Source organism: Quercus robur, chromosome 5 (genome assembly GCF_932294415.1).
Source record: "Quercus robur chromosome 5, dhQueRobu3.1, whole genome shotgun sequence".
Taxonomy (NCBI): Eukaryota; Viridiplantae; Streptophyta; class Magnoliopsida; order Fagales; family Fagaceae; genus Quercus; species Quercus robur.
The window spans coordinates 23,910,685-23,923,236 of record NC_065538.1 but is presented as its reverse complement, the minus strand read 5'-3'; the positions used below and the strand labels follow the sequence as shown (position 1 = coordinate 23,923,236).

Sequence of the window (12,552 nt, the reverse complement as noted above, 5' to 3'; positions counted from 1 at the left end):
AATAAACGCTACAATCTAAAAGAAATATATATATATATATATATATATAATATTATTTGATTCTCAGTTTCAAACTAATTAAAAAAAAAAATTTGCAAAGGAAAAGAACTAAATTAAATCCTTCGATCTAAGTATGAAGAATTCATGACAAGATAAGAAGGTGTTAAGTACCTTTTTTGCTCAATCCGAAGATTTGTCTCTTAGTTAGGAATTGATGGCTAATTATAATTTCATCATTATATCAAACAAATTATTCCTTAACACCACACCATACATAATATAAACGAGATCAGAAAAATAACGCATGAGATTGAATAATGAATTAAAACCTAAAATCAATAAGAAAAATGTTAGTCCATATGGAAAAAATTTTGGATAGGTACAAGAACTGGCGGAATGCAACCATAAAACTTAATTACGGATGATTATCATTGAAACATACATGGGTTCATCCACAAACATCGGGTAAGATTTGAATAATTATTTTCAACATATCCTAAAACTACCTTGAATCCATTCATCATTTGACATCCGAGAAATTGTCTTATGGGAATTGGATGATTGTGCATAACATCACACATGTGAAAGTGAACATATCTTTTTTTTTTTTTTTTTTTTGAGAATGGAAAGTGAACATATCTTTTTTTTTTTTTTTTTTTTTGAGAATGGAAAGTGAACATATCTTAATTCATGTGATCATGCATTTCATAATATATGTCAATTCAATTCTAAGAATCAATTTTTCCCTCAAAAAAAAAAAAAAAAAAAAAAAAATCTAAGAATCACGCATGAACTCATTAAATTGCATTTATGTTATAATTATTTGATCCACATGTTGAAATTACAAACAAGAAAAGCTTAGTTTAGAAGTTCTACAAACATGTACTTCTCCAAATAATGATTTTGACTATGGATCACTTCAAAGTTTTCTCTTCCCGATCATAGATTTTATCATGGGTCAGGCATGTTCTCCCATGGATCCATTAGCCTTCTCCCTATTTTAATGAGGAGGAATTATGTGCCATTAATTGAGGCGATTGTAATTATTAAAGACAACAGAGTGACCATTATATGAAATTCCCTAGAGGAACTAGGGCTTTGATGCAAGGGAGTCAATCTCGTGTCAAAAACTGTACCGATTTGGCTAGTAAAATAATATATTTCGGTACTGGTCAATATCGTTGTACCATTTCGAGTTTACCGCTATATATATATATATATAAACATTACCTCAATTCATAACAAATAATTTATGGTTTTAGACTTTAACATCAACTAAAAGATAAAAAAAAAAAAAAAAAAAAAAAAACACAATATAAAAAACAGAAAGCTTAATTGTTCATTGCATACTAAGAAAACAAATAAGTTAATACAAATAAGTTACCATTCTACTCTTACAAAAATTAGAAAATTACAAAACTTTAAAATTTTAAAAATAAAAATAAAAAAGGCTTTTTATATACCAACCGGTACACCGGTACCGGTCGAAACGCCCAAAATCGGTCAATACATGGCCGGTACAGCCAATATTTAAACTGGTACGAAACGTTAGAGTTTCAATATCGATACGGTACAGTATGGTATCCTCTTCCTTGATTTGATATCAAAGCTTGATGACTATCAAGGAACCTTAGTTGTAAAGTTATGGTTTTTACATAACATTTAAGTTGGATATATTTCAAGATAAAAAGTTTTGTAATTTTATTAATTTATTTTCTTGTATTTTGTGGGATTTAATTGTAATGGATTTAGTCTTAAGTAGTGAAGATTTATCAAGACAGTTGAAGGGCACATGCTGAAAGCTGAAAAGTCAGTGTATCTCGCAACTTGGCCAACTCGCGAGATACTCTGACTATCTGGATTTTAAGTGTGACTTTCCTACCCTTCACCCACACTATATATACACCCTAATTACACACAAAATTGTAAGGAGACTATTCAGAAGAAAACCCTAGAGAGGTTTCTACAACACCCACCATTATAGAAAGAGCTACTCATCCTTAAGTGAAAATTTCTTTATAGTCTCTTCTACTTCCTCTCTCCCATTGTCATACATTGAAAGGAGATTGTGCCCAAACATAACTCACACCAATTCAGAGTGTAGAGAGTGTTTTGGAGCTTGAGAATCATTGGGTCTTTGCCAAAATAAACCGGTAAGGCTTGGCGGTGCAATCAGGCGGTATTGCGGAATTTGGGAAGCTAATGATAGTGAAGACAAAACTCTGAGAAGTCCGTTGGTAACTAAAGCTTGTAGAGCTCAAGTGCTTTGGGTAGATTAAACTTCGAGGGTCTTTTTGGTTATCCTTGTACTCCAACTTATTCACTAGTGGATCATTTCGGCTTGGAGGGTCGAGAAGAGGTTTTTACGTTGAGTTCTTCAGTTTTCCTCTTCAATAACACATCGTCATGTTATCTTGGGTTTGAATCTCGTTTCCCTACTACCCTTTACATATTTGCCTTGCATTAATTTGTTCATCCATGCAATCGTTGAATGTTTTGATTAATTAATTTGTTAATCACGTATATTCTACATTAAGCGTGTTTAGATTAAAATTAATCAAGCTGCAATTAAAATTGGGGGTCTAAACAAGCTCTAGCATTTAGAATATCAAGCTTTCAAGTATGATAATTTTAGTGATGTATATGGTGATTGAGAAGAAGGAATTTCATTAACGATCACCAAGCTCAATGGTATTAAAAGAAAATTTAATAGTTTTTTAGTATTGAAAATACATTTTTTTTTCTTAATGGCTAACCGTGGTTTATGGACGAAAGGATCAACGTTGGTGATAAATATAACCATGATAATATGAAAGGCTGCTTTTGTTCCATTTGATGAAAATATTTTTCAAAAAAAATATTTTCATCAATTTTAGGTGTTTGGTACGACTAAAACTGCGGGTCAAGCAGCAAATATTTTCAAGTTGACCATAAAAGTTTGAACATTTTGGCACAAAATGATTTACACTTCTATTTTTAGTCAAAATATTTGATGTCTCATTTACTCGAAGTAGCAGATCGAGTGAGGACTTACTCAATTTTGATCGTGAGCCAGTGTGTTACCACTTTCCACCATCATCCCCAATTGCAAAGGAAATCTCTCTCTCTCTCTCTCTCTCTCTCTCTCATTATTGTGTTTTGCGACCACCATCATCCCTAACCTTGACCTCCATTTCACAAGCACCACCACCCTAACCAATCTATGTTTTGCAATGACCACAACCGCCAAAATCGACCTCTATTTCTCTTCACAACCACGTCTAACTAATCTATGTTTCACGGCCACCAGCACCCCAATCTTGACCTCCATTTTGCAACCACCACTATCCCCGACTGATTTGTGTTTTGCGACTACTACCACCCCCAAAATATCTATTGAAATCTTCTATTGAGGTCTATAAATCTCTCTCTGTCATTTTTTAGTTTGTTAAAGTTTTTTAAGATCTACAAATTTCTATGATATGTTTTTGTTATGTTTTGTACTTAATGAATATTGAATTCTATACTTAGGCATGTATAATTTTTTGTAGAGACAAACGTATAAAAACTGGGACAATATTTCTCTTCAAACTAATTTTGAGAGAAGTCCTTCAAATTTTTTATATATCTTTTTATAAGATATGAATTTGAAAATCTAACTGTTGGATTGCATGTTCTTTATACTCTTAACATCCATGTCAAATTTCGTTCAAATTGAATGTTATTTACTATTTGATCAATAAACTTATTTTATATGCATAATTTATATCACAAAAACTTGAAATTTAAACATTTGATTAATGACATAACTTTTATTTATTTATTTATGGAATGACATAGTTATTAATCTTTAATCTTCTCGAAATTTTGCAAGTATGGAGTATATAAAAAGAAAATGTACTCTAATTGTTAGATTTTTAAAATTCATATCCAATAAAAAGAAGTACGAGGAGTTTAAATGGTTTTTTTTTTTTTCAAACTAGTTTAGAGAGAAACTTTTTCCTAAAAGTTGCAAACAAACAGTTGAAAATAAAGTCTAGAGCTTTTTAGATATTACACCCTAAAATTTCAAATTTTGGATTTTATCCCCTGAAATTTAGGGATGTTTAGATTTTACACCAAAAGGTTTTAGAATTTTGATTTTTCCACCTAAATTTTAGGAGTGTTTAGAATTTACATCCCTAAATTTTAAAACTTTAGGGTATAAAATCCAAAAACTCCCAAACTTTAGGGGGTAGAATCTAAATTCTGAAACGTCAATATAAAATTCAAACACTCCAAACTTTAAGAGATAAATTCCAAATTGTGAAACTTTAAGGATGTAAAATCTAAATGCCTCCAAATTTTAAGGGTGTAATTTACAATTTACTTATAAAATTTTGACTAAAAAATTTTTTGAATCAGAAAAATATATATATTTCTGATAAAAAACCAGAAAATATTTTGAGTCAAAACAAATGAAGAAATTTAAGAACGAAATTGACAAGTGACCCTGAATATCTGCCAATATAAAAAATAATAATAATGAAAAACAAATAGTACCAAAAAATAAATAATAATAATAATTCATAAAAGTTTTTTTTTAATAAAAAATTAATTCATAAAAGTTTTTTTTTAATAAAAAATTAATTCATAAAAGTTTTTTTTTTTATAAAAAATTAATTCATAAAGTTAATCATTTGAAAATCCGACGGTCTAAATACTCTTCGCCAAACATTCTCCTCCCTACCATCCAGAGAAACACTGTTTGAGACACCACCGTCTTTATTTGATATCAACGTTTACTCTCTCTCTCTCTCTCTCTCTCTCTCTCTCTCTGTGTTTGTGAAAGTGTTTGCGTAAGCAATGGAGCAAAAATCTAGCTGACGCTCTAATTTCTCGAGAAAATTGAGAAGTCTCTTTATAAAAGACAAGAAAAGGTTTATCTGATATTCTCTGTTATTCAATTCTGGTAAAGTTTTTTTTTTTTTTTTTTGGTTTGGGTTCTATTTTTACCTTGAAATTTATGATGATTTCATTTTTTTTTTTTTTTAATTTAGATAAGTGTTTGTGGGGTTTAAGTTCTGGGTGGATTTGATTGGTTTAAGATGGTCAAATGTTTGTGATTTTTGATGATTTATATGTATATGGAAAATTTGGTTTGTGGGTTTTGTTTCTGAGCTTGATATTAGTACTTGATTCTGTGAATTTGGGTTGGGTTTGGATTTTTATTTAGTGGGTCTCTGTGCTTTGAGACTTTTCTGTGCTTGTTATGTTGTTTGTTGAGCAAGGATTAAGATTTTGGTGAAATGTGATGTTGTTGTGCAGTACATATGTTCCATTTTTTGAATTCTGCAAAATTAATTTCATTTTAGAAGGATAGTAGTCATGTTTTTTCATGGATTTAATCTTGATGTTTATGTACGTAATTGTTTATATATAAGGTTTTTTTTTTTTTTTTGGTTTTGTTTAGGAAAAATAAAGCTAAGACTTTGGTGTAATTTTTTAATTTTTATCAATTGATATGTTTTTAACCTGTCTGCTTTTACCTATTCATGTAATCTTGCTATCATTTGACCATCTACATTGCTATCATTCGATCATATAAGAGTTAATACTTGATTTTTCTCGTAGTGATGTTCACAAGATATTTAGAAAGTATATACTATGAATGTTTAAATGTCAAAAATGTCACATGAATCATGTAAGTGCCAGTTATATCTTATTATACCATTGGTCAGCTTTTTGGCAAGTTGGTATTGCACATTTTACTGATTATGGGATGTTGCATTTCGGATTTGATAATATATCCGAAATTGGGTTCTGTAACATTAAAGTAAAGAAATTTATTCTAGTTCTGATTCTGTGGCAGCTTGCATATGAATCTTAATGAAAATTGAATGTTTTTGGATATTTAGTGCCAAGTGCTGCGGGGATCTTGTTGCAAATTCACCGTATTAGACAAGTTTTTTGTTCATAAGGAGAATTTGGGAAAAAGTGCAAAAAGTCGGAAATTTCATTACCACGGATCTATGCATTCTTGCCTTAGAAGTCCATTGGCTGACTTAGATGGATGATCTTTCTCTTGAAACAAATAGCAACGCTCGAACTGACCAATACCCTTTGCTTATGGAGCGGATAGAAAGCGATAACAATCATGAGCACATACTTGATATATCTAGAAATGATGATGCTTCATCAAGTTCTTCTCGTGATGATCATTCAGTTAGAATGGATTCAAATCAGCATGAAGATCAACCATCAAGTAGCACACAAGCCAGCTCTTATCAAAATTTTTTGTCTTCATCAAATAGATTAAACTCTAGGAACTCCTCATTGAGGAGAAGAGGTGATGGCTATGGTCGTCGCCGTAGGAGCCCATTGAACTCTGGGCTATGGATCTCTGTTGAGCTAATTGTCACTGTGAGTCAAATTATAGCATCTATTGTTGTTTTGTCATTGTCAAGAAATGAGACTCCGCAAACCCCATTGTTTGCATGGGTCGTGGGTTATGCATCTGGTTGTGTTGCAACACTTCCTATTCTTTACTGGCGTTATCGTAACCGCAACCAGGGAACCGAGCAAGATTCTCCTCAATCACGTCAAGGCTCTTCTTTAAACAATCCTCCTGAACCTACATCTTATACTGCTATCTCTGTTGCTCAATCTTCAGAAGAGGAAAATCTTCAGACCTCAGAATCTCTCTCAAGGAACAATCAAATTGGAACCTTTAGTACACGGTATTTTTGCATTTGACTTTGTTCATTCTCTAATCAAATCTCTGGTTGTGCCTTTTATTATGAAAATAGATATTAATGTTCTATCTATCACTTGCTGTTGTTTAGTTTGTGTTGTGATGTATTGTCCCTAAGGATTCATTGTAGTCATACTGATGCTGCTTCCCTATCACATACTTGGCAACAAAAGAATATGAATACATTTTAGTTACTGAAGTTGAGGTTTATCATGCTGATGTATGGTCCCCACAAAGTTCAATCCTATATCCACAAGACCTCGATCTCTTTTCATCCGTTAAATAATTTTCCTTGTTAGTTATTGGTTGGGAATGGATGCAATAGATTGATTCAATGAACATATTGGAAAGTTAATGAGTTTTAACATGTTAAATTTGTCTTTTATTGAATTTTAAAACGTTCTTTTTCTTTTTCTTTTTTGAAATTATTGCAACTTGTTTAATATCAGAAGATAATATACAATGCTGTTTTTTTTGTTCAGCGGAATGTTTTATCTGTATATTGACTAATTCTGCTGGCATTATTGAGTAGTATTAAACCAAATTTACAAGTATGCTGAGTTTGCCAAATTTGTCTAGACTCTAGACTATTACATTAAGCGGCAGTTGGATATATGTTTTAAACTTTCTATCCTTCTTCCTTGGCCATTAGTACTAGAAAATAAGCAAACACCAAGCACATGTATAAAAAAGTGATGTTCTAACTTGGCAGCAGATGGTGTAGTAAGGCAATTGTGACATTGGTGTTAGAGATGTAACTGGAGTGATGGTCATGTGATATCATCTCAGTGTTCATGAATTGGTAGTTGGTAGTGGTTCTATTGTAAGAATTGAGACGGTGATAGCAGTGTGGGTTGCAATCATTACAGTCTGCTTGAAATAGATCAAATTCCAATTACATATCATACAACAGAATTGTTTATGCACTAGAATAATTGAATTTCTTTTGGAATTTTTATTATATTCTTTAAGAAATAACAGTAACATTGGGAGTCAATATGTCATCCTATTAACCAGGGTGGTTTGGGGATTAAAAGCCTTATGGTGTTCAACCAAGCCTTATTAGGTAGATGGTTGTGGCAGTTTGGGGTGGAAACAGATTCTCCTTGGGGGCAAGTAATTGAGACAAAATATGGTGTGTCAAGGAGGGGCTGGTGCACAAGCACGGTGGGGGGGATTTATGGTGTTAGTTTGTGGAGATACATAAGCAAGGGTTGGTTTTCAGAGAACATTTCTTCTGAAGTGGGAACAGGTCACAGTATCCGTTTTTGGCTTGATAATTGGAGGGGTGATGGGTCTTTTTCAGAAAGTTTCCCAGATCTTTTTGAAATTGCCAGACATAGAGATGTTCTTGTAGCTGAATATTTGGGGAGAGATTTTAACTACTGATAATCTGTGGAAAGGGGTTTTGTCATTCAGATTGGTATATAATGTGCAAATCTGACAGGGAGAGCATTGATAATTTATTTTTGCATTGTGTGGTTGCGGGTGAGCTTTGGGATTTCATTTCTCTCTCCTGGGCCTCAGTTGGGTAATGCCTAAGTGGGTTCCAGAATTGCTTACTTCCTAGTCTGGTCTGCGTGGTAAGAAGACTTGTTCTACAATTTGGGGTGCAATTCCCACGTCTATTATGGAATATTTGGAGGGAAAGGAATTCTAATGTTATATGATGGGATGGAAAGTTAAATAATTCATCTTAAATCTCCGATTTTGGGCTCAGTTTCAGAGTGGCAGCAGGTGTATTGCTCTGATTCTGGGTCCGGCATAGACTTTATGGCTTTTTGGGACTGTTTTTCTGTGGCTTGATGCTTCATGCTATCTGTGTTTTGATGTACCTTTTCTCTTCTTTTTTTGCTTTTGAGTATCCTTAGTATACTCCCTATGTACTTTGGCCTCGACCTTTTTCTTATTTATTTCAATAAAGTTCTTTTCTTACTGATAAAATTAAAAAATTAACAGTAATATTTCTGGAGCTTTGGTAATACATAAAGAAACATAGATACAGTTTTATCAAGTATCAAGTGACCAATGGGAGTAAGATCTTCCATTTTTGTCCTTTGGAAGCTTCTAAAATAAGAATTCATGTATGACCTGAATTTGCATATATTTTGTATTGACAATCAATTGGAGTCACTCAAAATGTGTTTCAAAAGAAATGTTGAACTCTGTGGTACAGTTTGAATGTCTTATGAAAATAAATTATTCCTAAATGGCCTACTCTGTAGCATTCAAAATTGAATAAAATTTATTTTTCCCTAATAATACTAGTTTCTTAAATAAGTCAAATTTGGCTTAGAATCTGCTTTGGGCTTGTAATCCTTTCAGAGAGGAGAATAAGCCAATTGTGGTACCTTCATGATTATTGAATGGACTAGTCAATATTTAACTTGTCAGTATTGTGTCCTTTGTGTAAACCCTTCATTCTTCTTGGATTATATTGGCAAAGCTGGCTTTCTTAAGTGTGATTGTTGCTGCACATGGAAAAAGCTAATATCAGGAGCACTCTTTAAAATGTAAAAGTAGTCTGAAGAGCAAAATCAGAAACTTGTGTAAATTAATGGAGGTTATTGTGATGTGTACAACCAAGTAGACACTAATCCAAAGTTTACTGTAAAAAAGTTGGAGCTCTTCCCAACTGTTTTCATGCTCAATAGATGGTGCCAATGACTGATGGATTTGTTTATTCATTTTCAGACTCAATGGATTAGTTGACCATTTCAAGATGGCCTTAGATTGCTTCTTTGCGGTCTGGTTTGTTGTGGGCAATGTGTGGATATTTGGAGGTCACTCTTCACCCTCTGCTGCACCCAAGTTGTATAGGTACCAGTTAATAACATACTAGTGATTTGTTTGCCTAGGGTTTTCCTTTAATCAAGATACCTAATTGTTTGTTTCCTTCCCTGCAGGTTATGTATAGTGTTTCTTACCTTCAGCTGTATTGGATATGCCATGCCTTTCATACTATGTGCAACAATTTGTTGCTGCTTACCTTGCATAATTTCTGTTTTGGGCCTTCGTGAGGATCTTTCTCAGGCTAGAGGAGCGACCACAGAATCTATCAATGCTCTGCCAACCTACAAGTTCAAGTTGAAGAAAAATGGAAACATTGAGGATGAGGAAATCAATGGAGTGAGTGAAGGTGGGCTTTTGGCTGCAGGAACAGAAAAGGAACGTTCCATATCAGGAGAAGATGCGGTGAGTTTGATACTAAGTTCTTGTGTCATCTTATTTCATGGTCTTCAAACTGAGCTACCGGCTAACTGAATTTGGATTGACAGAAGCTGCCACAATCAAATTGGGTGAAACTTTGGAGAACTCTGCCAAATTTTCCTTAAAACATCTAGAAATTTGAGCTCCTTTTGTGCAACTAGTTGAATTTGCATATCAGTTGCCTCTCTTTAGCCTTAGTTGCTGAATATGCTTGTCATGCATGTTAACTTTATCCATAAGTTCCTATTCAAATGGGACAAAGTGGTATTGATTCTGTAGTTGTGCCCCTTAACTCACAAAATTATCTAGGGTACTTCGTATTTGAACCCACACAAAAAGAAAAAGAGGGGGCATGGGAATAAGAATAAGAATAAGGGGCTACTGGAGAGGTATGGATTATGTACTTAGTAATTACTATCAATTTGTTATAGTTTAGTTAGCATACGTGCATTTTTTTAGTCCTTGTCCCCCCACCTAAAAAGAAAATTGTCTCTGTTACCTGTTGCCTACTGCATCTACTATGCTCACCTTCTGTGTCAACCTGGTGCAGGTTTGTTGTATCTGCCTGGCAAAATATGCAGACGATGATGAACTGAGGGAGCTGCCCTGCTTTCATGTCTTTCACGTGGATTGTGTTGACAAATGGTTGAAGATCAATGCATTATGTCCCCTTTGTAAAAGTGAGGTCAGCGAGTGCAACGTCAACTCATCTTTAGAGAGAGACACCAGCCAGCACTAGAGTGAAGAAGACACTACACAGGTCAGCCATTGGTGTGACCTATCCGGTGAGTTCTGTGTTATGACACCTTGAGTCTCATACCCTTATTGTTGTTGCCAACATGGAGTCACATCACATGCAAAACCTCTAGCAAATTCCATTTGTTTTGAAGAATGATGCATTTGTGATTTGATAGCAGCTGAGACCAATGTCCCAGCAAAGGTGGTTTGGCCCTAGCATCATATAAGGCATGTACATGCTTATATTTATATTGAGGACTTAAAGAGTGCAAATTTACCTTATCCTGCGTTCTATCATCTGTGAAATGTTGCTTTGTAAAAAATGACAAAACTTTCCTATTATCTGCCCCTTCACTGGTACAGCCCTCTTGTACCCCATTGCTTGAAGGTGTTCAATGAGTAATGTATATATAATATTTAGTTCTTCGATGCAATCCTTACGGGTTTTAAACTTTTAACTTTGGCTTGGCTCCTCGTCACTTTATAAGGTGATCCGATCATAAATACCTTTTGTATTTATCACGTCATTACTAAACGGAAAATATCAAAATCTACAGTAAAACACTTATAAAATGTCAGAATTAATCATTTCACTTAGGCTGTGTTTGTTTCGCCATAAAATATTTTTTGAGCAGGCTGAAAATGTTTTCGGTGATACAAATGTATCACTACACTACTCTTAATGTTTTTCTATTTATATTAGCCACAATATCATACAATTTTCAAATTTGTAAAAACACATGCACACATATATTATCATATGATCAAATCACTATATCACTCATTTTGTTTTTCTATTTTGTCTAGAAAATAGAACACTAAATTTTTTTTTTTTTTTTTTTTACATCGATGGTTGGGGATGGGGTGATTTAAAACACAAGGAGTTACCAACCATCATGAGCTACAAGATTTTCAGCGAAAATTATTAAATATTGGAGGGAACGAATAAGGAGTTACTCTGCATATCATGAGAAATTAGACTAGTTGAATTAATTGAAGACTACCAGCAAATGGTAATTTTTGGGCAGAACAAGAGTTAATTCTACTTCAGATCTTATCTGTCGCTTGTAGCCCTTGCTTGGAAGCTTCCATGATATCAATGGTAAGTCTAAATATTTAACAATCTGTCCTTCAACTAACTCTAATACATGTGAGACTTGAGCTTTTATCTCTACTAGAACCCCTCCAAAGAAGATTCCACTCTTACTGCAACTGGCTCGTAAATCTAATAGAGCCTTGAATTCTTCCATAACACCCTGAACAAATCATTATAAAAGCTTAGTCAGTAATAGCAAAAACCATCAAATTATCAGTAAAGCACAGGTGAGTAAATTTTAGCTTGGCGGAACTTAAAACCATATGCTTCTTCGTAGCTCCATTGCAAAAAACAAAGAGATAGGGTCACAAAGGATCACCTTACACCTCAAGCCTCTGCAGTTTCTAAAATGGCCTACAGGATTACCATTAAATGAAACAGAATACTTGAATTAATGCATAGCTCCACTTAATGCAAGAACTTAACAGGGATACCACATGCTGCCAAACATCTAATTTTGAATCTCCAATCTACTAAGTCATATGCTTTCATTAGATCAACTTAGCCACCTCTTTCTCCATATGGTAGTCACTTACCACTTCCTAAGCCAATAGTATATCCTCAGTTATACTTATCAAATTTATTTGAGGATCATCACATCAACAAGAGAGCATTAACCTATTGTTAAGGATCTTAGTGATACATTTGTATATAATGAAAATGTTACAATAGGATAGTCTAAAAGCGCCCATTTTAGAGAGATTTAACACTTTTGAGCCAAAGAGTGACAATCGTAAAATTCACTTTACTTGACAATATACTTAAGGTGAAAAAGTAGCCTATAGGCATAGCCCTC

The 12,552-nt window shown here is 33.6% G+C and overlaps 1 protein-coding gene across 3 annotated transcripts; it reads left to right on the top strand.

Annotated features, from left to right (window-relative positions):
* Positions 1–4,725: 4,725 nt before the first annotated feature.
* Positions 4,726–11,094, top strand: LOC126725564 (E3 ubiquitin-protein ligase At1g63170). Of its 3 annotated transcripts, none has more exons than XM_050430360.1 (5): positions 4,726–4,898; positions 5,831–6,698; positions 9,407–9,532; positions 9,619–9,907; positions 10,473–11,094. In XM_050430360.1, exons 2-5 carry the CDS (start codon positions 6,028–6,030, stop codon positions 10,659–10,661), a joined length of 1,275 nt encoding a protein of 424 aa, XP_050286317.1. In that variant the 5' UTR covers positions 4,726–4,898; positions 5,831–6,027; the 3' UTR covers positions 10,662–11,094. The 3 variants fall into 3 exon arrangements, with proteins under 3 accessions (XP_050286317.1, XP_050286315.1, XP_050286316.1); XM_050430358.1 differs by having other exon boundaries at positions 4,726–4,930; positions 5,877–6,698; XM_050430359.1 differs by having other exon boundaries at positions 4,727–4,898; positions 5,877–6,698.
* The last annotated feature ends 1,458 nt before the right edge of the window (positions 11,095–12,552 follow it).